The following is a 26,101-nucleotide window of genomic DNA, read 5'->3' on the forward strand; positions in this document are numbered from 1 at the left end:
CATAGTCTCTACAAATAGACAAATATTGATCATAGCAACTTTTGGAAACAGAATACAAGCAAAATAAAATTAAAATGAACTTAGAAGTTATTAGTTTAAAAGTGCTTTTAGGTTTCTAAGAACGTATTAATCATCAGTTAAGTATCTCACAAACATCTGAAATTTAGATTTTCATTTATGTCCATTTTGTTACAAAAAATTTAAGGCAAAGTTCAAAACTACAACATGTAGAGTATTGTTTTCTTTCTATTATAATTGGCAAGTATAAAATCAATTTTTCCAGTATACACTGTTGACAGGAGTTTTATGTAAAGAATACATATTGCCTATAAAAATTTCTAAAACAAAATATGTATCTCTTTATTGATACCGTTGGTCTTATAAAATGATTCATTTCAATTCACAAATATTTTAATTCAATAACTGTTTTAACAAAAACAAAAGGTATCTTAAACCTCTGTCAACTACTCACCTACATATTGTAGTTGGATCTCATTTAAATTTTTCTATCACCTTCAAATTTTAAGGAAAGCATATGAAAATGTCGAGTCTTCATAGGCCTCATTTGCCGGTGTATTTCCATCTACATTATTATTCTTTACGAGTTTCTCCTCATTTCTTGGTCTGGAATTTACAGAGCACTACAAGTCAAATAAACATTGCTGATTATCTGATTAATTTTGACTTAGAATGCTGTTGCTCCAAATGATCCAGGCCTGTTTCCTTTGCACAAAATAAAAAATTAAAAAAAATAAAAATAAAAAAATAATTGAGTAATTACCCAGATAATAGTAACCCAAGTCCAAGTTTCTAATTACATGGACTGAATTGACTATATTAATACAAGTCTCCCTTTCACTCTGCTGTTAGTTGTTATTTTCTTAGTATTTTATGACATTAAAGTGATTTTTTTTAAATCTTGCCCCTAGTCCCTTCTCGTAAAATACAGATAAAATGCTTACATAAAACAAATGTGATTGTGAAAATAACACTTGAAAGAGTAAGAACAACTATATTTATGTTTTAAACTTCATAAAACAAGTAAATGCTTAAGGAGGAAAAAACTGAGGAATGGAAAGGTTTCATCTAGTTTGTAGGTACTTGTTTTCATGGTCGTCTATAAAATTACTTTCTGAGCATTTACCATGGTGTTAAAATCAGTAATGCATAAACTATTTAAAGTATTTTCTGAATACTTCTACCTATGCAAAAAATACGTGAGAGTGTTGAAGACAATGATACTGCTAAGATTTTCTTTAAAGGATTTCTAGACTGAATTTTGTGTAAAATGTTTTCAAGTCTATGTTTTATCTTGGCAAGGGAGATAAAATATGTGCTCTCTTGAAAATAACATATTCATAACAACCATAATTAAAATGTTAAATTCTTCACCAGTATTGTTTAAAATATCGTATGTATTTCAAAAATATTAAAACACTTTTACTAGGCCTTTCTTCACCCAGGTGAGCTCTTTAAAATATTAGTTCTGGTTTAAATGCTTAATTTAAGTGAATTAAAAACACATTTTGTATATTTTTTTAGTGTTTTTAGTGCATTTAATTCAGATCGTGCATTCTTATATACATAACTGGTTCTGAAGTGATTTGTTTGGTAAGTGATGATAATTTTTGTTTTTAAAATTATGCTCCTTTACACAAATAAATATGGATATTTGTACATTACTTAAATTTCAAAATTAGATATGTAAAAAACATGCTCTTAAAATACAAACTTTTTTTAAATGTTTATTTATTTATTTTTGAGAGAGAGAGAGAGAGAGAGAGCGTGCACAAGAGAGCATACACAAGCCGGCAGGGGCAGAAAGAAAGGAAGACAGAATACCAAGCAGGCTTCAAGCTGCCAGCTCAGAGCCTGATGTGGGGCTCAAACTCATGAACCACAAGATCATGCCCTGAGCAAAATTCGGGAGTCAGATGGTTAACCAACTGAGCCACCCAGGCGCCCCTTAAAACACAAACTTTAAAAAAAATTACTGGCTTTAAGGGCACCTGGGTGGCTCAGTTGGTTAAACGTCGGACTCATTTCGGCTCAGGTCCTGATCTCACGGTTTGTGGGTTCCAGCCTCACATCAGGCTCTCTGCTGTTTGCACAGAGCCCGCTTGGGATCCTCTGTCCTCCTTTCTCTCTGCTCCTCCCCCCTTCTCAAAAGTAAACATTAAAAAAAAATAAAAACTATTGGCTTTAAACAGTACTATTCCATAAAGTAGTCCCTCTTGTTCCTTTGTGTGTGTGTGTGTGTGTGTGCTCAGAATTCATGGAACTGGTCCAAACATCAATTTCTGAAGTATGAGAAAATACTATTAGAATAGATCCCAAAACCAGAACCAAAAAGAAAGGGAATCTATTAGATATTCTCTGTTGTGGTAGTCTAAATATAGGATATCTTGAAACTGATTAAGTTCTGGGCACAGTAATTCTGAGCATTACTGTGAGGCTCAGTTGAATTCAGTGTAGCTAAGACAATCTTGCTGTAATGGACTATGACAGAGAAAATAAACAGTAAATAAGCTTTCCATGATATTTCTTTTCATGAAGGGAAAAATTTTCCTTCCTTCCTCTTTTTTCTCTTACCTTCCTTTTTTCCCCCTTCTTTCCTTCTGAAAACATTCAATCTCTCTCCCTTTAAAAATGTACTAACAATTTAAAGAACAGACTATATACATAGGAAATAATTAATTAGATATATTCATCAAAGTGAACTTCTTTCAACATGTCCCTCCTTCATTTTCATTCTCTTATAGCTAAGCCATGGGTCATTCTGGCTGAAACCAGATCAATGAACTAGGAAATTAAAGTGGTGATCTTTATAATCAAAGTAGAGGGAAAAAAGCCCAACCTGCTGTTGATTGGCAAACTGTGCTTATTATCTAAATCGTCTATTTGACAGAATTTTTTGGATGATTCACCAGCTCCCAATTTTCATATCACTTCAGTGGTGAAGTAGATATAAATTATGTGATGTAAGGAGTAAACTTGCCTGTCTTAATCCGTACAAAAGATAAGTAAATTGTCATCATTTAAATCACTTACTGAATTTAAAGGTAAGTTGTTAGTTTTTATTTGTCTATTAGAGAATTCTAAGACACACAATTCAATCTGTTCTTTAAATGCAATATTGAGTATGATTGCTTTCTTTCTAATTGTCTTACCTTTAAATTAAAAGTTGCCTTCATCTCTTGGCCAACTGTATTTATTTTCCTTAAAAAAAAAATCAATTCCTCAGTCCTTCCTAGCTGAATACCACAATTTTAGTCAGTACGACTCAGATATTTCCATGACACATTAGTGCTTTGCTTCAGAATAAAGGCTCAAACTTCTTAAAGGAACCCTAGAAAGACATGGTTTTTCTAGTGAGCATAACATTTTTTTCAAAATTATAGACTGGTTAGATACAAAGATTTGATATTAAAAATTATCATTTGATTCTTGTGTACATTCCTTTAATGTTACAGAGTTATCTTTCTGACTCAAGTAGCTAACAAAATCGTGGCGTGGAAATCTTGATGATAGTTTCCAAATTTCACTTCAGAAATTCAAGAATATTCTCCCTTTTTCACAGTATCTTGACTATAGAATTCCCTGCTTGCGAAGTTTAACAAAATTATAAGTTTCTTAACTTCAAGAAATGCTTTATCTTTTCAAGAAACTTAATTTCTTACTAGTATAATAATTTAACCTGTTAAAACTTAGGCTTAAAATATTTAAGTTTGCCTATGATTATATCACATTTTGAGGATTTATATTTGAGATTTTCCTGATACAACTATCTGAAAAATAAATATTTCAAAATGATACTAAATGATGAAAATATTTCTTAAATAGGAATTGTACTACTTAAATATTTTGAATAGAAGTTTTGGAGGAAAAAAATCCAACACATTCATGCAAAACCATAAGTAAGCATGGGCACTGTACGACTGGTCCCAGTGTCTTTAATGTGAGTGGCATTTCACTTTCCTTCACATATTAAGGCACTAATTCTATTGAAATGAATTTGAGTTTTATCTAAAAGTCCATATATATATATATATATATATATATATATATATATATATACGATAGACTGTATGATGTGAGGGAGGGAAAAAGTTATATTTGTCTACATTAATTGTTGTAGCAACAATTATTTATAAATTTGTTAGGGATTGGATTAGATGTTTAATTTGAAAATAAAAGTTTTGTCGCCCCCTGTGAATTTTCAGTGTGGTCTTTTGACAACATATGTTCCATAAGACTCAGTTTGAAATCACTGAACTCTGTGATCATGAATGTACAAAAACTTGACCATTCAAATCCCAAGTTCCAATCTATGTCTTACCAAGTTAAGATATTTAATAAGAGAATGCATATAGATTTTATAAACCTCATTGAAATAATTTTGACCTATCCTCTCAAATGCCATGTATAACTCAGTTAGATATTTCTGTCTACTCTCCATTTTTGGTTAAAATAACTTTAAAATAACAAATCCTATTTTCATTAATAGGTATCTCAAGGGTTTACAATCACTAACCATCAAAGAATGAGTGTTGGGGGCAGAGAGATGGTCTCTTGTCTATAGGTAATTTTTAAGCGTTTTTAACTTCCTTCTCTTTAGAAAATAAGCAGGTATGCCATGGGCAAAGATAAAATAGAATCTCACTGGAACACATAGTTAACACTTCTGGTTTCTCTTGAGTACTTTGGCATATTGGCTGTTTTCACTCCCCCTGGACCATCACTAAACTTTTCATTCTAAAGGAATACTTCCTTTCAACTTTCTTTGCATAAAAGCAACAGTCCTTATACAATCTAGAAAAAAAAAAAAACAATGCTAGAAAATATTTTGTTTCATAAAATTAACAAATGTACCAATGAGGCCTTTGAGAAAAGCTGACCACACAGATCTTGTAAACACCCCAGCACATTTTAATTGTAGTCAGAATGCAGAGGCCAATATTAAATTGGTTTCTTTAAAAAAAAAAAAAAAATTAACAGCCCAAAGGATACAATGTATTTTAAAATACTCTAAAACACTGTTTTAAATGATACTTTCTAATTCTTTGAATAATCTCTAAATTCTCAAAAGAAAAATTTATCAGCAGTGTCTTTCTTAATATTTGTGATTTAGAAGGAAAAAATCCATTATTAAATTCAGATTTTTGAGTATTTATTTTGTTATTCTCAGCTGCACATAATTGTTATTTAAAAAGCACTTTGAGGCACAGTTCAGTCTGTTGGCTTTGAGCCTGCAGAATTTTTTCAAGTCCAGTGAAAGCTCCAATGCTCTTTGCAGTAATCAAAGCAAAAATTTTTGGTTTTTTTTTACACTTTCAGAATGTGTTCATCATAGTTTTTCTAACACTATAACATGCATTGATTTTATTGCTGCAAACAATAGAGTCTGTATCTGTACAATCATGCTTTCTAATGTTCACACTTTGGTGTATTTCAATGGCTTACTTGCCAAGAACATACATATTCTATGTACATTTAAACAAATTCTTAATCCTGTGCTTCCTTCAAAGGAAGTTGAAATAAATATACCTATGGTAGAAAAATTCAGCTTTTCTAGTATCAAAAAACATATAATCAAAATTTTTGTGTGATCCGTAAATGTACTCATCACTTGGGCCTAACACAAGTGTATCTAGGCAAAAGAGGACAAATGCCTTGTAAGAGAAAGTAATTACACACGTATAAGAGTAACATGACAGCTATTTTGGAAACAATCCCTGTGAATTTCCTAACTTTTATACTCTCAAATTCACAACCATTTATTGTACGTATTTTCCTCTTTTAAAACAACATTTAAAAATCTACAGTCAGGCATTAACGCTTTCTTTTTGACACTACATTGAGTATGATTACAATAATCAACTCAAATTCTATTAGAATATTAACAATCAATGTTATACAAGGTCATAAAATACACATGTAATAAATGTAATGATCTCGGGTGTTGTTAATATTAACACTTACACAACTCTGCCCTGTAAAGTATCCCCTATGTAAATCAGATACCTGGAAATTTTTCAACTGATGCTAAATTATTCCATTTGTGTCCTGTTGTGAAACCAGGTGCTTTCTACGTATTGCTGCAAGTTTAAATGTTGATTATATTTATTAGAAACTTTTCTCCCCCCAAAATAAGCACTAAATTATCCCCACAGAAGTGTCTCACCTGGAGTCTGTTTCAAATAATCGCTCCTGGAGGCTAAAACACCTTTCTTGCTCCTTATCCCCGCCCCCCTCCCTCCACCATAAAGAACTTGCTTTTTAACTTTTCTTTTTAAATTCTTGTGATCAAAAATGCGTAATCTACTTTGCTTCTTATTTTTCCCCCCAAAGAATCATTTTTGTTCTCCAACTCCGTCGAAATACAAAGGCAAAGTTAAAAACTTTGGACAATATTTGAGTTTTTTAAGTTATGGAAAGCTGAGCCAGGAATCACTTCTAATAAAACCCTTGCCAGTCCTACCTGTATTTTATTAAGATAACTGCCTGATATGTGACGACTCTTTCATTAAAACCACAGAGATGTCATAAGCACAGCAGCACAAAACTTGTGTCCGTTTGCTTTGGGGGGGGGGGGAGGGTCGTTATTTGCAGCGGCATATACAATTCCAATAATTCTGTCAAATATTTGCGGATAATTTATGAATCCCTCAATTATGGAAGTACAGTAGGACCACACGCGCACTGTACGCATGAACATGTGTGTACACACAGACACACACACACGCAGGAAGGAATCCACTGCCATATTCCAGGACTGACAATGAAAAAGGAAAAATAAACAAGAATTATGTAACTTGAGGTCTACAGCCTCACTCACAAAAGGGCAACGCTGGGAGGTTAAGCTGTTTGAGTACAAAAACCCCCCAAACCAGAAAAAAACACAACCAGTTGCTCTAAATGGGAGCTTCCCGCAGGCTTTCGCGCTGAGCGAGGAGCAAGGGAGGCGTAGTTTTCGGGGGGGAGGGGGGGGGAGCGGGGGGCCGGAATCCCCACCTCTCCCTCCACTCCCCCCAGGGGGTCTTTCCAGGAACGCTCTGGCGGAGCCCCGCAGGAGCTGGTGACAGACCTAGGTGAGCACCGAGGGGAAGAGAAAGCACCGAGCGCGTCCACAAAGCGCCCGGGGCCGCCCCTCTCCCTGAGGCGCGGCAGCTCTCGCGGCTGGCCCAGAAGGAAGGGCTGGACGGAAGCCACGGCGCCGGGAACGGCAGGGGCGGCGGGCGACGGACGGTGGGCGGCTAGGCGCGCTGGCCGAGGCGCGAGCCGGGGAGGCGGCCGGGGAGGCCCCGGGCCGGGAGGCCCGCAGCCCGCGCCGCCGCCCGGAGCCGCGTGCGCGCGCGGCCGCATCAGCTGAGCGCGCGGCGCGTGTCACGTGGTGCGCGTGTCGAAGGTCACGGCGCGCTCACAATGGAGCTCTCGGAGTATGTGCAGAAAGGCTTCCAGATGCTGGCCGATCCTGGCTCCTTCGACTCCAACGCCTTCACGCTTCTCCTCCGGGCGGCTTTCCAGAGCCTGCTGGACGCCCAGGCGGACGAGGCCGTGTTAGGTAAGCCGCTCGGCTCTGAGCTAGATCGGCCTGGGTGGAGGGGCGCTCGGAGAAGAGGAGCGAGACCGAGCGAGAGGGGGAAAACCCCGGGAAGAGGAAGTCTCCGGGCTTTGCCCTTCGCTCCGGACGGAGTGTGGGGATGTGAACCCGGAGCGGACCCTGACCATTGTTCTGTCCCCAGTTGGCACCTGCACACAGCCGGCTACACGTTTCTGGTCTGATTTCTCCTCCCAGTCTCTTTGTTCCTTTGTAAAGCCCGTGTTCGAGTCTTGTTTGTGGCCTAAACATCTAAGGTTTGCAGCCTGGTCTGAGGCAAAGGCTAGTTGACACTTGGACTTCATCAGGGTAGCTCCCTGCAATTCAAGCGTTCAGTGCTAGGCTGGCAAAGGTTTTAAAGGCTCTGTTTCCAAAGAATTACTAGGTCACATAGTGTTGACATTTTCCAATCTAGAGAATACCTCAAGCCCCTGTGATCACTGCAACACCCCAGTGAAGTATGTTTTGCACAGGTCCCACGCCTAGAACCTTAAAATATGGTGCATAATGTTTTGTTCCGCACCAGTTACCAGGAGACGAGTCTCTTTCAAGTGGTCCGGTCAGTGATTGCGAGTGCCGTGTCTGTATGGATTGAAAGCGTATTTTAAGACATCGCTTTTAGATAATTTTCTTAAATATAAATATCCCAACAATTCAAATTTTGTTTTTTCTGTAGTTTCATGATCTAAACCCTTGTACAAAAAGTATGAAAGTGGAAGTTCTTTAAACGAAAATAGTAACCACCACCTGGGTTAATCTCAAAAAAAAAAAAAAAAAAGGATAGCTGTCAAAATCGGAAAATATTTTGAAAGTTGTATTTTATATTCTGAACCCGTGTCCCGCTCTTGATGTGTTAATGTCCTTGGAGCCAGTTATCCTAAAATTAATCCATTTTAGAGGGACAGTTTATTCATTCTTAAGTTTACACCATGTAAAATATTTGTCTTCTTATTTTCCTCTGAATATGCTGCATCCAGCGTTGTATTGACCACTTTTTAGTTATTTTTTTTTTCCTTTGGGGTTGTACAGTTGTAAAAAAAACACACACACAGTGAAAAAGTAAGGCAAAATAAAAGAAGGCAATTGAGAGCGGTAACAGAATTATTGATGTATGCTCATTATTGTTTTCCATTGACCTTGTTGTTCATCTCATTTACTTATAATTGCCAGTCTTTAGAGTTGAATTCTTTTTGTTATCTTGTTAAAGGGGATTTTTACCCAAATTAAAATACCCATTTTAGAAACATGACTATAAAGAATTTATTATCACAGCCATCACTAGCAATTAATTTATTTTAGATCACCCAGACTTGAAACATATCGACCCTGTGGTTTTAAAACATTGTCACACAGCAGCTGCAACTTACATACTGGAGGCAGGAAAGCAAAGAGCTGACAAGTCAACTCTAAGGTACAGGATTTATTTAAATATTCATTTGTTTTCAAATAGTATCTTTAAGACTCCAATTTCACTTTTCAAACTTTGGCTTTTCTCCCCCCCTCTAGCACTTATCTAGAAGACTGTAAATTTGATAGAGAGCGAATAGAACTGTTTTGCACGGAATATCAGGTTACTTATTTAAAGTTTTTTAAATTAATAGTTACTATTTTTCTTCTCTTTGCAAAGATGTGTTTTCTTTCTTTCTTTTCCCCCTCCAGAATAATAAGAATTCCCTAGAAATCCTACTGGGAAGGTAGGTACCGTATAAGGTGTCAAGCTGAGCCACTTTTCACTTGCAGGTATGAATGGAGAGTCTGGTGTGAAACAAAACAGGGCAAAAAGACAGGGATCTTGACCAAAAGAAAAGGGGCCAAAGGGCAAGTGAAACAATTGAAGTTAAGCTAATGTTTTTTTAAAGGTAAAGTTTATTGAGATAATTTTTTCAATGCTCTTTGACTCTTCAGAACTTGAAAATAAGGTTTAACAATTTTTGAATTCAGAGGAGATTGAAATTGTGTGTGTGTGAGGTGGGGAGGTAGACACCATTCTTGGTAGAGAGAAATACTCAAAAGTCTTTCTGTAGATATTATGTACAAAATTATCATTGTATTTTTTAGTATAGGCAGATCTCTTCCTCATATAACTGATGTTTCTTGGCGTTTGGAATATCAGATAAAGGTAAAGTTGGACAAACTGTTTTCTGGGGGGATTTAAGGAACTTAAAAAAAAAAAAAAGACTGAAGTGTATGTGTTGTGCTCTTTTAGACCAACCAACTTCATAAGATGTACAGACCTGCATATTTGGTGACCTTAAATGTAGAGGTATTTACACATATGCCTTGTCTAAAATTTAAATGTGTAATGAAATTTAAAATGCCCTTGATTTACATAAACAGCGTTTTTTTTTTTTTCTTCCATAGAACACTGATTCCCGATCCCACCCAGAGATTAGTTTTAGTTGCAACATGGAACAATTACAGGTACAGTATTAGGATCTGTGAATATGCCTGTTGGTTTATAGATGTTTGAGAATTATGCTTATGGAAAGTTCAAAAGAAAAACTAACCATCTGTCAGGAGACAGTGAAGGTTGGTTAAGGACTTAATGGGAAAGGGCTTCAAAATTAGTATTTTAAAGTAGCTTCACTTTTGAAATGAAGACATTCCCAACAGAATTGGTTTATATTTGCTGTTCCCTCTGGTTAAGATAAATTTCTGAATTGTAGTGTTGAGTGTGAATTCCTTCTATTGTGATTAGTTTGATCCAATAAGACAAAGCAAAATTAAGGGCATGTCTTTGAAAATGTCTTCTTTACTTTCAGAAATTAAACTTTCAAACAATCTTTAAATGGTTTTAAATGACTTTTTATAAAGAGGAAGTATACATAAAGTTCTAAAACTCTTTCATATTGCCAATGTAAGACTGGAAACATTCAAAACTACATTGATTACTGGACATGGTAACGAATTTATTTCTTACCACTTAAAACAATGAAGAGCATTACTTGAAATTTTGATGAATTTTGAATTTTTCAAAAGGCATCTCCTGTGGAATTGTTTTAATGCAACCATTAATCAAACTTTAAACTTTCTCAGAAAGTGTGAATACAGCGTAATTTTTGTTAGGTAACTGGAGAAATTTAGTTCTGACCTATCTTGCCTGTTGAGAGGATTCGGTTAGAAATTGTATTTCAAATGTGAGGGGAGAGTGGCCCATTTGAAGATGAGCTATTTCAGAGGGGAACCTTCTTTTGATCGATAGTGGCTTGCCAAAGGTTAAAACCCTCGTGAATTTTAAACTCGTTTAGAAGGTGCCCCGACTTTTTTTCTTGCATCTTTCTCAAACTTGGATTCTTGTGTCTTGTGTTTTATCCTAAAAACGTGGCATTATAAACGTCTTTTAGGACTTGGTGGGGAAACTTAAAGATGCTTCGAAAAGTCTGGAAAGAGCAACTCAGTTGTAACTTGGGAAAGTTAACGATCCGCCCTGGTGTCGAGGAAGACCAGGAACGCCTTGTCGTCGACCGAACCACCGTTTGTGCGAGCTGGATGTCCTTCTCTTAAGTAGAAAAAAAAAACGTTGCCTTTTGGATTTATGCCGCTCGTCAATTTTGACACTTTTTTACACGTGTAAAAGAGTTGAGGGAAATTCTGCCTGTTTCAGACATCTTTAGCATAAACTGTGCATTGATCCCATTTGGTCTTTTTCAAGTCTCACAAAAGGAAGTAGACAGTATTACACTCTGAATAAATAAGTTGTTCCCACAAAAAGAGTGGTGAGAGTTTGTTTGGATTTGAGTTGGTGTTAATTATTACTTTGAAGACATACATACGATTAGCGTTAACTTTTAACGATCGCCTTTTCTCCGGATTAAAGTTAAACACGGTGGGAAAGGATGCGATCTCCGGGGTTTGTGGAAGACCCCGTTTCGGGACTTGGGGAGCGGACGTGGTCGCCCCGCGGCGGGAGCCGGCCGGTCCCGTTACCTGAGCCGGGGCGGGGGCGGGAGCGGGGCCGGGGGGCGCTGGCCCGCAGTCGGACCCTCGCCCGCGGGGCTCCCCGAGGCCCGGCCCGGCCAGCCCCCGCGCGGAGCCCCTGGCCGGAGCGAGCGGCTGCCGGCGCGCGCGCCCCGCCTCGGCCGCCGGCGGGCGGGGAAGGGGGCCGGCGCGGCCGCGGGAAGACAGGGGCGGGCGCTGTTGTTTCCGCGAGCCCAACTCGGGCGCAGGTTCCGCGCCGCGGCGCCGGAGTCTGGGCCGCAGCCCGTTGGGCTGGCGGGGCCGGGCCGGGGGAGGTGGCCCGGCGCTTTCCTTGGCGGGAGCCAGTGGACGTGTGCGCCGCGGGTGGAGGCGGGCGGCAGAAAGAAAGAAATAACGGGGGGGGTGGGGAGGGCGGGGTGAGCTGAGCTGCGTGCGGGGCCGAAGCGATGCCCGCGCCGGGAGCAGGGTGGCGCGTGTGGCGCTGTGGAGAAATGTCTCCGCAGCCGCGCCAGCGCCGCCGCCGCCGCCGCCGCCGCCGCCGCGCTGAGCGAGGGGGAGGGGGCCGGGTCGCGCCGCTCGGAGGGGAGGGGGCGGCCGCGGGCCCGACTACACCGACACTAATTCCCAGGCCGCCCTTAAGGAATGAGGGGAGCACGTGACCCGGTGGGGGGGCGGCGGGGGGAGGGGGCGGGCGGACTCTGAGCCATTTTGGAGCCGGTGTCAGTTTCCACTCTGCCTTCAGCGGTGCATTTTTTTTTTCCACCCTCCCCTCCCCCCTCCTCATCCTTCCTCCCCTCCCCCCGCCTCTCCGCACGCACACACACGGCGCCCCCCACTCGCCCTCCTCCCCCCACAGCAACTATGAAATAATAATCGTAGTATTAAAGGCAGAGATCGGGGCGAGACAATGGGGATGTTGGCGAGGGAGCCCCGATCCGGATTAGAAACACCTCCCAGCCCCGCAGAATAATACTGATCGCGCCCCCTCCGCGCGCTCCCTCCCCCGAGTGCGGAGCGGGAGGAGGCGGCGGCGGCCGAGGAGGAGGAGGAGGAGGAGGAGGCCCAGGAGGAGGAGGCGTTGGAGGCCGAGGAGGAGGAGGAGGAGGAGGAGGAGGCCGCGGAGGAGGAGGAGGCCGAGGCGGAGGAGGAGGAGGAGGAGGCCGGGCTCGGGAGGCAGCATGAGCCGAGCGCGGCGGCCGCGGCTCCTCTCGGCTGCGCTCGTTGCCCATTGACAGCGGCGTCTGCAGCTCGCTTCAAGATGGCCGCTTGGCTCACATTCATTTTCTGCTGAACGACTTTTAACTTTCATTGTCTTTTCCGCCCGCTTCGATCGCCTCTCGCCGGCTGCTTTTTCCGGGTACGTAGGAGGCGAGGCGCCTCCGGGACGGGGCCGGGGGGCGGCGGGGGCCGCGCGGGGCTCGGGCCGGCCGCGGGTGGATGGGGAGCGGCCCCCCCCCCCGCGCCTCTCCCGCGCCGGCCGGGAGGGCGCTGACAGCGTGGGCGCCGAGCCCCGCGCCGCCGCCCGCCGCCGCCGCCGCCCGCCGGCCCCGCGCGCCGCCCGCCGGCCCCGCGCGCCGCCCGCGCCCGCGAGCGCGCGCCCGCCGCCGCCCGCCGACTCCCGCGGCGCCGGGACCGACCCGCAGCCCGCGCCGCGCCGCCGCCGCCGCCGCCGCCGCCGCCGCCAGCCGGGCTCGGCGCCGCTCCAGCCGCCGCCCGCTCCAGCCCCGGACGCGCCGCGCGCGGCCCCACGTTTTAGTTCCTTTCTCCCCCGAGCGCCCCTCTACACCCTCGCGACGCACATGGCCCCCGAGAAGAACACTTCTATTTCCAGCCTCTGCGGCTCTCCCCGCCACGGCGCCCTTTGTTGAGAGGTAGATTTGGATGAAACGGGGACGGGTTCCTGAAATCGGGAGCTGCTCGGGTCAAGTGGCTTCCCTCTTCTCCCGAAGAAAGGGCTTTGGAGGGGTTTAAACGTCCAGAGAATGCCCTCATTTTATAGGGACGGGTTGCGTGGGGGGCAGCGACCCCGCCGAGGTGGATGTTAAACTGGAGAGAGCCCGGACAAAAATGTTATTAACTTAAGTTGGAGGGACACTTGTGTGAAATTGGATGGCTTGTAAGATGGCGGTTCCCAGTTGTTTCCAAGGTCTCCTGCGTTTGTGTTTAAAATGGTAAAGTTTTCAAGGTGTTATTTGTTGGGAGTCTTAGATGAGTTCTCGAAACATTACTTGGGACGCGCGCACTGGGAAGTGGGCATTTCAAATTTGGAGCTTTTTTTGGGGTGATGATGGTGACTGGACGTTAGTCTTGCAAGAGGTTTCCTTTCTTCTTTTCGCCCCCCTCCTTCTTTTTCTCTCCCCCCCCCCGCCCCCCACCTCGGTCACTGCAATTTTTCTCTCAGCCTCTCCTATGGGATGCACTTAGAACCGTGACTTAAGTCCACTACGTTTTATAGGTTTTGCTGAATGTCAGCATAGGTCATGTGGTGAAGAGATGCTTTGGAAAAGGAGCACTAAAAAGTTGACTACGTGTGTTTACACAGCCTTTTGGGTTTGACAGCGATAGAGGATGGTGTTTTCCCCCAGAAATTTACAGTTAATAATTGGAAGTAAACAAGTAGAGAGACTTTGATCATTTCCAGTTGCAATGAAAGGATTTAGTGGGCTTAGTGGTCACGGTCCAATATTTAAAAGAGAAGCATGTATTTAACCCCTTCTCTTAAAGTAGGCAAAATTCTGGGCATATTTCGCCAAATCCTACTGTAGGTGGGTGGTACCTAGAATGTTGTGACTGGTTCTGCATATATTTCATAGGAACCTTAACCCCCAAGTTGTGGAAACCCATTATGAGCTACAATAAAGACTTGAAAGTTAAGGATGCAAATCGTTGACAGTATATACTTCATGTGACTATGTTAGTATTTGAATTTTGTTTTAAGTAGACTGGTCAGAATCCCTTAGAGATTGGGTTCATGAGCAGATTTATAAACTTTTAAGTATCTGAGTTCATTCCCATACATTTGCCCCAGAGTGCAAAGGTGTTTGAAATTACTTACCTGTGCAAATTACATGCATAGTAACAGTGTCTTTGAAGCCATATAAAAGTCATTGCGTGTGCATGTGCATACACACATGTGCTTTTGTAAGAAAATTGAGTATTTAATTGTACTTGATAAATCCATTAATACTCTACCACCAAGTTCCGGGATGGATGGGTGTTAAGTACCCAACTCGGCAAAGCTCTCCCTCAGAGTCAAGTTAACCCAAACTTTACCCATACTTCTGGGCTGTGAACCCCAACTGGGGTTTTGGAGTTCATTTGCATTTCTTAGATTGCAATAGTCAAGCTGATTGTTAACATAAGAGCTTGCTTCTGTTTTGCTTCATTTTGACATGGTGTTAGGCCTCCCAACTAAACTGACAGCCCCCACTGAGTATGGTACAAAGGCAAGTTTTAACTATTGAGTATTTTTACTACTGTGTGGTGCATTTTTTGCTTGCCTGCCTGGCAGTTTCTGTGTTGGAACCTAAGAGGCTTTCACTTCTAAGGTGCAAGGGATTGTTTGTTTCCTAAACCTATCAAGCATGTCAAACATTTTGGAAGTCATCATTACATTGCCAGTACTCTCAAGTGGTATACAAAGATAAAGAACTGATTTTTATGTAAGTAATGAAGTGATATTTACTGGCATTATAAATGGCGATAGGACTGTGGCCAAACCAGGTGATTGTGACTTACCTGTTAAAAGCCAACCAGCAGATTTCCCTCCACTGAGGTTTAACTGTTCGGTATGTTAGTATTTGTGTTTGGTGCTTTCTGTACAGCAGAGAAATAAAGGCATCTGTTTTTATTGAAGTCCCTTCTCAAACTTCATGTTCGGTGACATTAGTGTGATATGCTATCACAAGGAGACCTAAGTATCACCTTGTTATCTTTCTAGGAAAGGTCCTGTGGTTTCACAAGGAGAGTTTGCTTTAAGAATTAAGGTTTGTCTTTAATCAAGTACAATGGATTTAAATATTGCTACTCTTTTGGGACAGTGCTCCACCCACAACTCCTCTGCAACCCCAATTAGATTTATTTTAACAACATGTTGACAATATTCTTGTAAACAAGTAATCCAAAGATAACTGAGGAATCACACATGAAGTTTTCTGGTTGAAGTCACTGGTTGCTACTGTGATCACTTTCATAAAAGAGGCTTTGTTTTGTTTTTGCCTTTTTTTTTTTTTTTTTTTTTTTTTTAGTACTCTAAAGCTGTTAGTTTCAGCCATTGAGGTATGTTGATTGGTATTTCCTTCTTCTGCATTAAAATTCCCTAGGAATTAAAACCTCAGATGCATCTTCAAGTTTCACAAGTTCCTAGATTTCTATTCAGAGCAGTTGTGAGAATGTACTCCACACAGGTCTAGAAACGTGGTCCTATTTTAGGTTCTGAAATGAATGAAGTGGGGGTAAGAAATATATTTTTCAAGAGCACTACACGAAATAATTGACTTTCCTGATTGTCCGCTGGTATATTGTTGCTGACAATTCCCCACCGTGACTTTTCTGTAACATATGGTATCTTTTGGGAATATTATTTCATCGTGTGGGGATTTGTATGGAGGTTAGGCTGAGAAAATGACATTTGTTTTTCTCTCCTATCGTTGCTCTGGGTTGACAAGGTGTTGATTTAGCGTTGGGAATGGGCTGGTCACATGATTCTTTACATATTGTCACTACCGTACCGATTAAAGTAGTTTTTCTTGCCTCCAGCATAGTTCAAATAAAACACACGGCTTTGCCCCCTCCTTGTCTTCTTGTAGTACAGATTTCACTTTTTAGCCTTAGCAAAACTTTGTATCGCTAATCTAATCTGCAGGAGGCTTTAAAGAGGTTCAGTTCAATAAACATCTCTGCAATTTGAGCCCTGACGATTTTGGGCTAAGTGCACAGTTGGCAATTCTCAAATGATCCCTTCGTGAAATTTTTGACCTAGTGATTGCTAACAGGAGAGACCGAGTCAAGATCTGAAAGAAGTTCTTCGCACCGAGTCGACTTGGAAAGAGGCCCCCAAGAGTGTCCGAAATGGCCGGGAGTTCGGTTTGCATTTTTCCTCCACCACTCGCGCGCTCCGGGGCCCCCCAGGCTGCCCGCCGGGTTGCCGCCGGCGGGGATCCTGCTCCCCAGCGCCGCGGGCCTCGTGGGGCTGCCCCACCCCCGAGCCGCGCCGCCCGCACCCCACCCCGCCCCCGCGCCAGCCCCGCCCCCGCGCCGCGCCGGCCCCTCCCCCGCGCCCGCCGCCGCCTCCGCCCCGCCGCCCAGCCGCCCCGCACGCCTGCCGAAGCTCCGGGCTCGGCCCGGCTCCGCGCGGAGTTGCAGCGGTGGCCGGATGCCAAGTGTAAGTGTAAGTTGCTATGGAAACCCCGACAGAGGCGAGTTCCGAATCCGGAGCGAGACGGAGCCGCGGGCGCCGCCGGATCCGCCCCTCGCATCCCGGCCCCCGGGCGTCCGCGCGCTCAGGCCCCAGCCCGAGGCCGACTGGAGGTGCTTCTGCGGCCCCAGCACCCAGCTCCGGAAATGCCAGGGATGCAGATAGGGCAGAATTTGTTTTCCCTTTGTATCGCGTGAAAACGTGCCAGGTTCTGGTTGCTGGAACCGCCTAAAACAACAAGAACCCCTGGGAAGCCAGGGCATGCTCACGGATTTTCAGCTGAAGATCCATAAGGAAGTTTTACAATAAATTTGGAGACCTGGAACAAGCCCTGGCGGTTGGTAAATATCTGCGGGGACTGTGTGGCGTCTGCAGCAGCCTTGGGGCTGCTAGGCTAGAGGACAAATGGAAGAAAGAGACCCGAATACTCTCAGCTCCCAGCCCCCATCCCGGACCTTTTCTTCTCCCTCCTGGAATGACCTGAGGGACCAGAAGTTACTTTAGTTGAATCCTCTTTCATCATTTCACTGTAATTGATTTAGGTCTGATTAGTAAATTCCTTCTGTAGAAAACGTTGGGACAGCCCAGCTGTATAGTCTTAAACGAGTTTTATGAACTCCACAGCACTTCAGAGTGTACGGTTACTAGACGTTGGGAGATAATCTCGTTTCTCTTTCTGTGGATTATAGCCAATATTTCTGTGTCTTGCAGGATCTTTTATCAAGCAGAAATGCATCGAACAACCAGAATCAAGATCACTGAGCTAAATCCCCACCTAATGTGTGTGCTTTGTGGAGGGTACTTCATTGATGCCACAACCATAATAGAATGTCTACATTCCTGTAAGTACAAAGTTTTAGACCTTTTTTAGTGTCATGTGTATTTCACATTTCTTTCTGATGTTTGAAAACTATAACAATTCCCTCAGTCCTTGAGAATGTTGGTACAAAGTGATGGAGTTGTTTTCTACTCTTGGATTTGGTGAATTTTTGTTAATGCGTATTTTAAACATTTTATAAGTACAAGTATGCAATGGACAAGCGTTCTCAGGATATTGATGAAGTTTATTTAATTGGAAATACCTTTTGGCGTTTAGCATTTTCTTACTACTAGTTTTCCATTTTTGACCCTGATTTTAATGCTTAGCATCTAATCTCTAAACTTACAAAACTTCATTTTTCTACGTCTAGTCTGTAAAACATGTATTGTACGTTACTTGGAGACCAGCAAGTATTGTCCCATCTGTGATGTCCAAGTTCACAAAACCAGACCACTACTGAATATAAGGTAAGAAAATGTTTAAAATTAGTCTGTAATTGTTACTGGAATTGCATAATTTAGTGAAGGCTATCCTGTTTTATTTCTTCACACAAAATTTACCCTTGAATCTTCACCTGATGTGTATGCTTTGTGGAGGTTGCTCATTTCTTGCCATTTTAATGATGACTGACTTTAGACAAAGTTGAGAACTGTTCAAGTGGATTTTAAGGTTTTTATTTACACATCTTTAAAAATCTGAATTCGTTCTCCATTTCTGCATTGCTTTATTGACTTTATGACAAGCAGGAATGAGTGTGTTCAAAATACTTCCATTCTTTTCTCTTTATTCTTTCCTATTAGCTAATTTAATAACTTGAAAGGCACACTTCTCTTGACTCCATGAAATGTGAAGAATTAATGAATATAAAATAAAAGTATTTTTCTATTGATTGAAGAGTACTACTACATAAAGAAATTTTATTCTCATAATTGTTATCTTACTGATGGAGACTCTCACAATCAAGTAAAATACTATAGGAGAAAGAAAACGAAGAATGTATAGTAACTGATACGAGCATCTAAGGTTTTTGCCATTATAATTAAGAATTTACTTTTCTAATTCTTTTTCAGGTCAGATAAAACTCTCCAAGATATTGTATACAAATTAGTTCCAGGGCTTTTCAAAAGTGAGTAACTTGGTTACAAATGAGTTTTTACAAAGTATTTATCTGTTTTATCTACTATAACAAATGTTTAAGACTTTCTTTTTCCTCCTCTAGATGAAATGAAAAGAAGAAGGGATTTTTATGCAGCTCATCCTTCAGCTGATGGTAAAATCTTTATAAGGGAAAAGACATTTTATCTGGAGGGAGAACTTATTATTCAGTAATTTATTAAAATTGAGTTTAATTTAAAGTACCACTTCCATCTTCCTACGTAATATTTTAATTGCATATTTAATTTTCTAAAATTGAGTTTCAAAATGTCTTCATAGCTGCCAATGGCTCTAACGAAGATAGAGGAGAAGTTGCAGATGAAGATAAAAGAATTATAACTGATGATGAGATAATAAGCTTATCCATTGAATTCTTCGACCAGAACAGGTAAATTTCGTAGGAAATGGGTTTTATGCTAATCCTTTCCTGGGTACATTGTTCCACTAATAAAGTTATGTTTCTTAGATTGGATCGGAAAGTAAACAAAGACAAGGAGAAACCTAAGGAGGAGGTATGTTTCATGTCACAAAAACCTATAGAAGAAACAGCATTTGGCTTCTAGATTTTATGAGGGTATATGCTGTGCTTTAGAATATTCTAGGGCCAGATGATGCTGTCAAATGGGAGAAAATGATCATATTTGATGTTTAAGGGTGATTTATATCTGATAGTAACTAGATAGAATTTATTTTGTATGTAGTTACTATTTTTACAAAATGCTTTAAAGAACTAATGCTTAATGCTTTGTTTTATTTAAAGTTTTCTTACTATGTCAGGAATCTGTTTATTTAGTATCAATAATAGTAAACTCAAAGTGTAGTTGAAAATATAGTCAGTCTCAGCTTTGGTATTCATACCTTTTATCATATTGGGGCAGTCTAATTAAAACTTTTTTCTTAGCTGAAAAGAATTTTAAGAAACAACTTTTCTAACTGTATTCTTAGGTGAATGATAAGAGATATTTACGTTGCCCAGCAGCAATGACTGTGATGCACCTAAGAAAGTTTCTCAGAAGTAAAATGGACATACCTAATACTTTCCAGGTATCTGCCTTATAGTCTTGGTGCATTTAATGTGGATTTTTTTAAATACAGGACTTAATTGGAACTATCTCTTAAAGTGGTTAGTCTGAATTTGGTTTATGCTATGAATATAAATTCCTTCATAATTTCAGGAAATATTTCTCGTCTTTTCCTTTTAAAGTTTCCAGGGGGAGTCTTTCTTTGTCCAAGTGTTTGGAGAGAATGTCTTTTGAAGCATTTTTGGATTGTATTTAGATGACCAAGAAAATCTGGATTTACCTTTGTTCTTTATGGTACTTAATAATCGAAGTATCATTTTTCAATAGATCGATGTCATGTATGAAGAGGAACCTTTAAAGGATTACTATACACTGATGGATATTGCCTACATTTACACCTGGAGAAGGGTAAGTAGCATATCTAATACTTGAAGATTATTGTGGTAAACCGTATTTAAAGAGGACTGATTTTTTTTTTTTCCTTTTAACTTTGTAGAATGGTCCGCTTCCTTTGAAATACAGAGTTCGACCTACTTGTAAAAGAATGAAGATCAGTCACCAGAGAGATGGACTGACAAATGCTGGAGAACTGGAAAGTGACTCTGGGAGTGACAAGGCCAACAGCCCAGCAGGAGGTATCCCCTCCACCTCTTCTTGTTTGCCTAGCCCCAGCACTCCAGTTCAGTCTCCTCACCCTCAGTTTCCTCACATTTCCAGTACTATGAACGGAACCAGCAGCAGCCCCGGCGGTAACCACCAATCTTCCTTTGCCAATAGACCTCGAAAATCGTCAGTAAATGGGTCGTCAGCAACTTCTTCTGGTTGATACCTGAGACTGTTAAGGAAAAAAAAATTTTAAGTCCCTGATTTATATAGATATCTTCATGCCATTACAGCTTTAGAGATGCTAATACATGTGACTATCGTCCAATTTGCTTTCTTTTGTAGTGACATTAAATTTGGCTATAAAAGATGGACTAGATGTGGTATTCATATGGACGTTAATCGAAAAGAAAGATTGTTCCTACAAATTGGTTTCTGAGAAGGCAGGCAAGATGTTTTCCTGTGTGTTAGGAAAGATGGGAAATGGTTTCTGTAACCATGGTTCGGATTTGAAAATACTCTGCAGTGGATATAAACATTGGGCCATAGTTTGTTAATCTCAACTAACGCCTACATTACATTCTCCTTGATTGTTCTTGTTATTATGCTGTTTTGTGAACCTGTAGAAAACAAGTGCTTTTTATCTTGAAATTCAACAAATGGAAAGAATATGCATAGAATAATGCATTCTATGTAGCCATGTCACTGTGAATAACGACTTCTTGCATATTTAGCCATTTTGATTCCTGTTTGATTTTTACTTCTCTGTTGCTACACAAAACCGATCAAAGGAAAGTAAACTTCAGTTTTACAATCTGTATGCCTAAAAGCGGGTACTACCGTTTATTTTACTGACTTGTTTAAATGATTCGCTTTTGTAAGAATCAGATGGCATTATGCTTGTTGTACAATGCCATATTGGTATATGACATAACAGGAAACAGTATTGTATGATATATTTATAAATACTATAAAGAAAATATTGTGTTTCATGCATTCAGAAATGGTTGTTAAAATTCTCCCAACTGGTTCGACCTTTGCAGATACCCTCTGTTTGAGCCTTATCAGCATAGAATATTTTTAATGTGGCTTTCTCATTCTAAATTCTATTTCATTGGAAGCAATTGGCAAATTATAATACTGATTTTCTCTAGTAATACATATTTACTTTTTAAATTGTTGCAGTAAAGAAAAACTTTTAACTAAGGAATTTGGAAATAGTGTCTTCATTTCCTATTGCTTTTGATGGAATGAATGTGTTTTTAAAATGCGTATCCATCACTATAATTCTAAAACAAATTTTTAAGTAAACCAGGAAATTGCTGGAAGAAGGCATTTTATCTGAAATTATTTTAATATGTTGGATAGCAGGAATTTCAAAGTTAAGAGTTGCATTTACAGCTATGAACAATGACATATGTCCTCTCTCTATTGTCTTGAAATAGAAGCAATTTATTTTTAGCTTCTCCAGGTATTAATTTTTAAACAGAGTGAACATGTTGAATTTAAAATATGAATAATCCCAACAGTTTTCAGTTTGTGTTTTGCTTTGGTCGAACTTGGTGTGTGTTCATCAGCCATCAGTTATTTGTGAGGGTGTTTATTCTATATGAATATTGTTTCATGTTTGTATGGGAAAATTGTAGCTAAACATTTCATTGTCCCCAGTCTGCAAAAGAAGCACAATTCTATTGCTTTGTCTTGCTTATAGTCATTAAATCATTACTTTTACATATATTGCTGTTATTTCTGCTTTCTTTAAAGATACAGTAAATGAAGTTTTATGAAACCACGAAATACATATATTTTTATTTTGACCTAAATTTGTACAGTCCCATTGTAAGTGTTGTTTCTAATTATAGATGTAAAATTAAATTTCATTTGTAATGGGGAAATTCCAATAAAAAGGATATTCATTTAGAAAATAGCTAAGACTTTAATAAAATTTGATACGAAAAGCACAATGTGCAGAAGTTTTGGAAACCCTATTGTGGATTACAACAGGTAAAAAAACTAAAGAGAATCAATTGCTGTCTTAAATAGTGATGTTGCTAAGAAGTACATGCTTTGTTGTATAATAGCTTGAAAGCCCAGTTGAAAGATGTATCTGTTTATTTACTCTACAATCTTTGAAGTAAAAGTTACCCATGTTTGCCAATTTTGGTGAATTTAACTCGTTTTTCTAGGCTTCTCAAGTTTTTCATGATGTTATCTAAGAAAGCAAAGTTAGTTAATGGAAATTTCAAATGATATTTTTACTTTGGATGATCATGTATATAAAGAATGAAAAAATATTTTTCAAAGACTAAAAAAACTTCAAATGCTAGTGGACCTGTCGCTTGACTTACACAAAATCAAGTTGTGAACTCCACAGAACCCAAAGACTTTACATCTCAACCTTTTTATGATGGACTTATTTTTGGAATTCCTTATTAAAATATCAGATATTGCATTTATGGCTTCCTTAACACTGTTTTACCATTCTTGAAAACATGCATTTATTTTGCTTGAAAGGATTTTCCCCCCATTCCCTTTGAAAATTGCTTAAGCGTTAAAGGGTATTTCAACTAAAATGTCTCTGTCTTTTAATAAAACAGAAGATTACGTTTTGCATTCCCCCATAACCAGCTTTCACAGTTCTGACAATTAAGATTGAAAACTTTTGCTAAGCTACCACTTTAAAACATTTCAATCTTACAACCCATATCAAAACTGCTAACTTTGTGACTCTAAGCAGTAAAAGCAGGGTATGTGAAAAGTCGGATTTAAGTTTGGCTTTTGTTTCTGTAAAAGTATTCTAGGATTCTATACCACAAAGTTAGTGCTAACAAAATATTCCACAGAAAATGCCTAAATTGATTTCACAGATTTTAGCTTAAATGCAAAAAGAGAATGAGGCTGGCTTACTACTGTTGTGTAAATAGCGATCTATCTTGCTTTACACATGCATACCACTTTGCAAGTACTTTTTGCTTTTAAAATTGCCGGCCGTTAATTGCACTGAGTTGGGGGGCAGGGGGGGTGGAAAGCTGCCCTTCAGTTGACTTAACCTACCAACCATATTGCTTGGTTTCAATATTCATACGGGCAAATGTTAGGATTTCTGGAGGTACAATGCGACATACAGAGTAAGCTCGCAGGGACTTCCCTACGTCCTTCTCCTCTTACTCTTTTCCTAATAGTTTGGCATTGGAGTTTCAGAAGACACGTGGTATAGGCCTATCAAGATAAAGTTTCGTGAAACCAACCTAGAACCCATGTGAAATACTACTTTCCAATGGCCAACAAGAAATGAAAAAAAAAATTTTTTTTTAATACCTAAGGCAATCTTTTGAGGGGATGGAAGTTTAATTTTAGAAAAAATCTGCACATGGGACCCAGTCTCTTAGAATCTTGGGATGATGGAAGTGGGTCTTTTTTCTTTTTTTCATTTCTTTTCTAGTTTAAAGGTTTGGTAAATATATATGTTTTTCTCATTGCCCCTGGAATGATTGTTGGGAATTCTGATTTAGTCTAGTGCTTCTAAGAAATGGGGGCTACATCATATTCTGAAATACTAGGATTGTTTCCCTCATACAGTCCTCCTCACACTTTATCCACAGCTAAGGTCTTGATGAAATTACATTTAAGATGATCCTATTTAACAACAGTATGTACTTCCAAGACATCTGATGTGCAAAGAGTGCAGAAGGCAGCTTCAACATAAAGCTTTTGGGTTAGAGAGCGTCATTTCACTTGAGGATGTTTCTTCAAGTAGAAGATGAATAGCACAACAGGTGATTGTTTCTAAGATCGCTCTAAAAACATTCTGACTCCTCCCAAATAAAACCTTGTATTAAACTGGGACCACGATTCAGATAGATGAGTCCTTTACAAGGAAGAGAAAGTATCACATATTAGAACCTCCTAGTAAGTCAGATTTGGGAAATACCCCCGCGAATACCTTGAGCCTGTGGGTCTCCTTGCAAATCTCAAGATCGCCCAGTTTTGATTATGAAAGTCTCCGAAAATGTTTACACAGTCGAGTGTTTCCTGTTTCCGCAGTTAATTTTTTTTAACGTTTTTTTCTTCTTTTGGTTCTTGAAACGGATTTCCTTTATTTGCACCAGTTTCTTTTTCTTAGTGTGCAATTTCTAGAGGTCTCACATGAAGACTTCACTCTCAACCTCGTCTTCATCAAGTCGACGACATCAAAAGTCATTTATCACTGCAAAGGCTATTCTAAGATCCTTTTGAATTTTCTGAATAAGTTCAAGTGCATGTGGAAGACTCATCCCGAAATCTCATTTAACTCTCCAAATAAATAGTAAGCATTCAATAGAACTCCCAATGAGTTAAATTATTCCCATTATTCTCTTAAAATATACCTTCCAGACACTGTGAGAAGGAACTTTCAAAAACAGCAGGTGTCGTTCCCTTGGAGTCACCTACATTTCAGGAAAACGATGACTTCTTGCTCTGATTGTTGGGTCATCATAAAATCCAAACTTCACAGAATACATGATTTCAAGGTCGGTGCCTATTTGGTGCTCTCAGTTCTGTCCCTCTAACTTAGCCAGAACTCAGATCGAGAGCAGAGACTTGGAAGACTCGGACCAGGGTCCTCGGGAAACGCGTCGAAAATTGGGATGTTAGGAATGAGGACGTTACCGAGATGGATAAAGATGTTACTGGAGATAGAGAAATCTGTCCAGGAACTACAGTGTCTGGTCTCAATGCCCCCCAACAGTGGAAGACACTCAAACAAAGCCGAAGACAGGAGCGCAGTGCGCCGCTCGGAAGAAAAAGCGGGGGCGAGGGTGATTAGGCTGGAAAGAGCAACGGCTTAAAAAAAAAAAAAGAAAGAAAGAAAAAGAAAGACAAGAAAGAAATGGCTTCTTATATTCTGGTGCCCGATGGAAAAGGCACAGGACGACCGCCTGGAGAAAAACGACCTCCCCTTCCCGGCCGCGCTGTCTTCCCGGTCAGGGAGCCTTTACCAACAGGACACGTTGAGGAGGAAACCGCCATGCTCCCCGTCCTTATTTTTTAACCGGCCGCTCTCGGAGGAGCGTTAAGAGCTACCGTGCAGACCGCGGTTACCACGGCGCCGCGGGGGCTCCGCCAGGCCCTGCGCGTGAGCCAGGGCCGCGGGGCGCCGGGAGGCCATTTTGCGCGTGCGCCGCTCGCCTCGCGCCGCCCTGGGTTCGGCAGACTCGGATCCCGCCAAATTTGAAAGCAAGATTCTCAGGCCCTGCGGGCTCGGGAGGTGACGAAAGGAAGTCGTCCCTCCAAAGTCGGCACCCGCGGCAAGGGGAGGCGACGGCGGGGTGCGCGTGGCCTCCCAGGGCGGCCGCCTTCCTGCCGAAGGCTTGCCCACCGGGCGAGACATCAGCACGTCTGCCCGTCCGCGGAGGCACGGCGACCGGCCCCCGGGCCTCGAGCTCAGCGCGGGTAGGAAACGGGCCCACGTCCGGGGAGGCTGCAAAGCCCACCGACGCGCATTCTTGCGGTGCCGTTCCAGATAGCCGCCTCGCTTTGCCCCCGACTCCTCCTCCGGCTTCAAATCCTATGCCCTTTCTCCTTCA

At 40.9% G+C, this 26,101-nt stretch overlaps 2 protein-coding genes across 7 annotated transcripts; both read left to right on the forward strand.

Moving 5' to 3' along the window:
* The first annotated feature begins 7,379 nt into the window (after positions 1-7,379).
* COMMD3 (COMM domain containing 3) lies at positions 7,380-11,311 on the forward strand. Its single transcript, XM_027073607.2, has 8 exons — positions 7,380-7,564; positions 8,900-9,011; positions 9,107-9,170; positions 9,260-9,294; positions 9,659-9,719; positions 9,807-9,863; positions 9,962-10,021; positions 10,945-11,311. Exons 1-8 carry the CDS (start codon positions 7,426-7,428, stop codon positions 11,002-11,004), a joined length of 588 nt encoding a protein of 195 aa, XP_026929408.1. The 5' UTR covers positions 7,380-7,425; the 3' UTR covers positions 11,005-11,311.
* Positions 11,312-12,737: 1,426 nt separating this feature from the next.
* Positions 12,738-22,269, forward strand: BMI1 (BMI1 proto-oncogene, polycomb ring finger). Of its 6 annotated transcripts, XM_053225380.1 has the most exons (11): positions 12,738-12,875; positions 17,646-17,776; positions 18,125-18,221; positions 18,825-18,880; positions 18,974-19,024; positions 19,189-19,297; positions 19,376-19,421; positions 19,855-19,953; positions 20,259-20,339; positions 20,428-20,566; positions 20,649-22,269. In XM_053225380.1, exons 2-11 carry the CDS (start codon positions 17,665-17,667, stop codon positions 20,654-20,656), a joined length of 798 nt encoding a protein of 265 aa, XP_053081355.1. In that variant the 5' UTR covers positions 12,738-12,875; positions 17,646-17,664; the 3' UTR covers positions 20,657-22,269. The 6 variants fall into 6 exon arrangements, with proteins under 6 accessions (XP_053081355.1, XP_026929405.1, XP_014940925.1 ...); XM_027073604.2 differs by having other exon boundaries at positions 20,428-22,269; XM_015085439.3 differs by lacking the exon at positions 12,738-12,875 and adding an exon at positions 13,221-13,389 and having other exon boundaries at positions 20,428-22,269.
* Positions 22,270-26,101: the final 3,832 nt, after the last annotated feature.

Source organism: Acinonyx jubatus, chromosome B4 (assembly GCF_027475565.1).
Source record: "Acinonyx jubatus isolate Ajub_Pintada_27869175 chromosome B4, VMU_Ajub_asm_v1.0, whole genome shotgun sequence".
Classification (NCBI taxonomy): domain Eukaryota; kingdom Metazoa; phylum Chordata; class Mammalia; order Carnivora; family Felidae; genus Acinonyx; species Acinonyx jubatus.

Coding starts and splice junctions, on each gene's coding strand:
- COMMD3 (XM_027073607.2), top strand. CDS start 7,426: ATGGAGCTCTCGGAGTATGTGCAGAAAGGCTTCCAGATGCTGGCCGAT. Junction 9,295..9,658: donor CTAGAAATCCTACTGGGAAG/GTAGGTACCGTA, acceptor TGTATTTTTTAG/TATAGGCAGATCTCTTCCTC. Junction 9,720..9,806: donor GTTTGGAATATCAGATAAAG/GTAAAGTTGGAC, acceptor GTGCTCTTTTAG/ACCAACCAACTTCATAAGAT.
- BMI1 (XM_027073604.2), top strand. CDS start 17,665: ATGCATCGAACAACCAGAATCAAGATCACTGAGCTAAATCCCCACCTA. Junction 17,777..18,124: donor AATAGAATGTCTACATTCCT/GTAAGTACAAAG, acceptor TTCTACGTCTAG/TCTGTAAAACATGTATTGTA. Junction 19,422..19,854: donor AGGAGAAACCTAAGGAGGAG/GTATGTTTCATG, acceptor CTGTATTCTTAG/GTGAATGATAAGAGATATTT.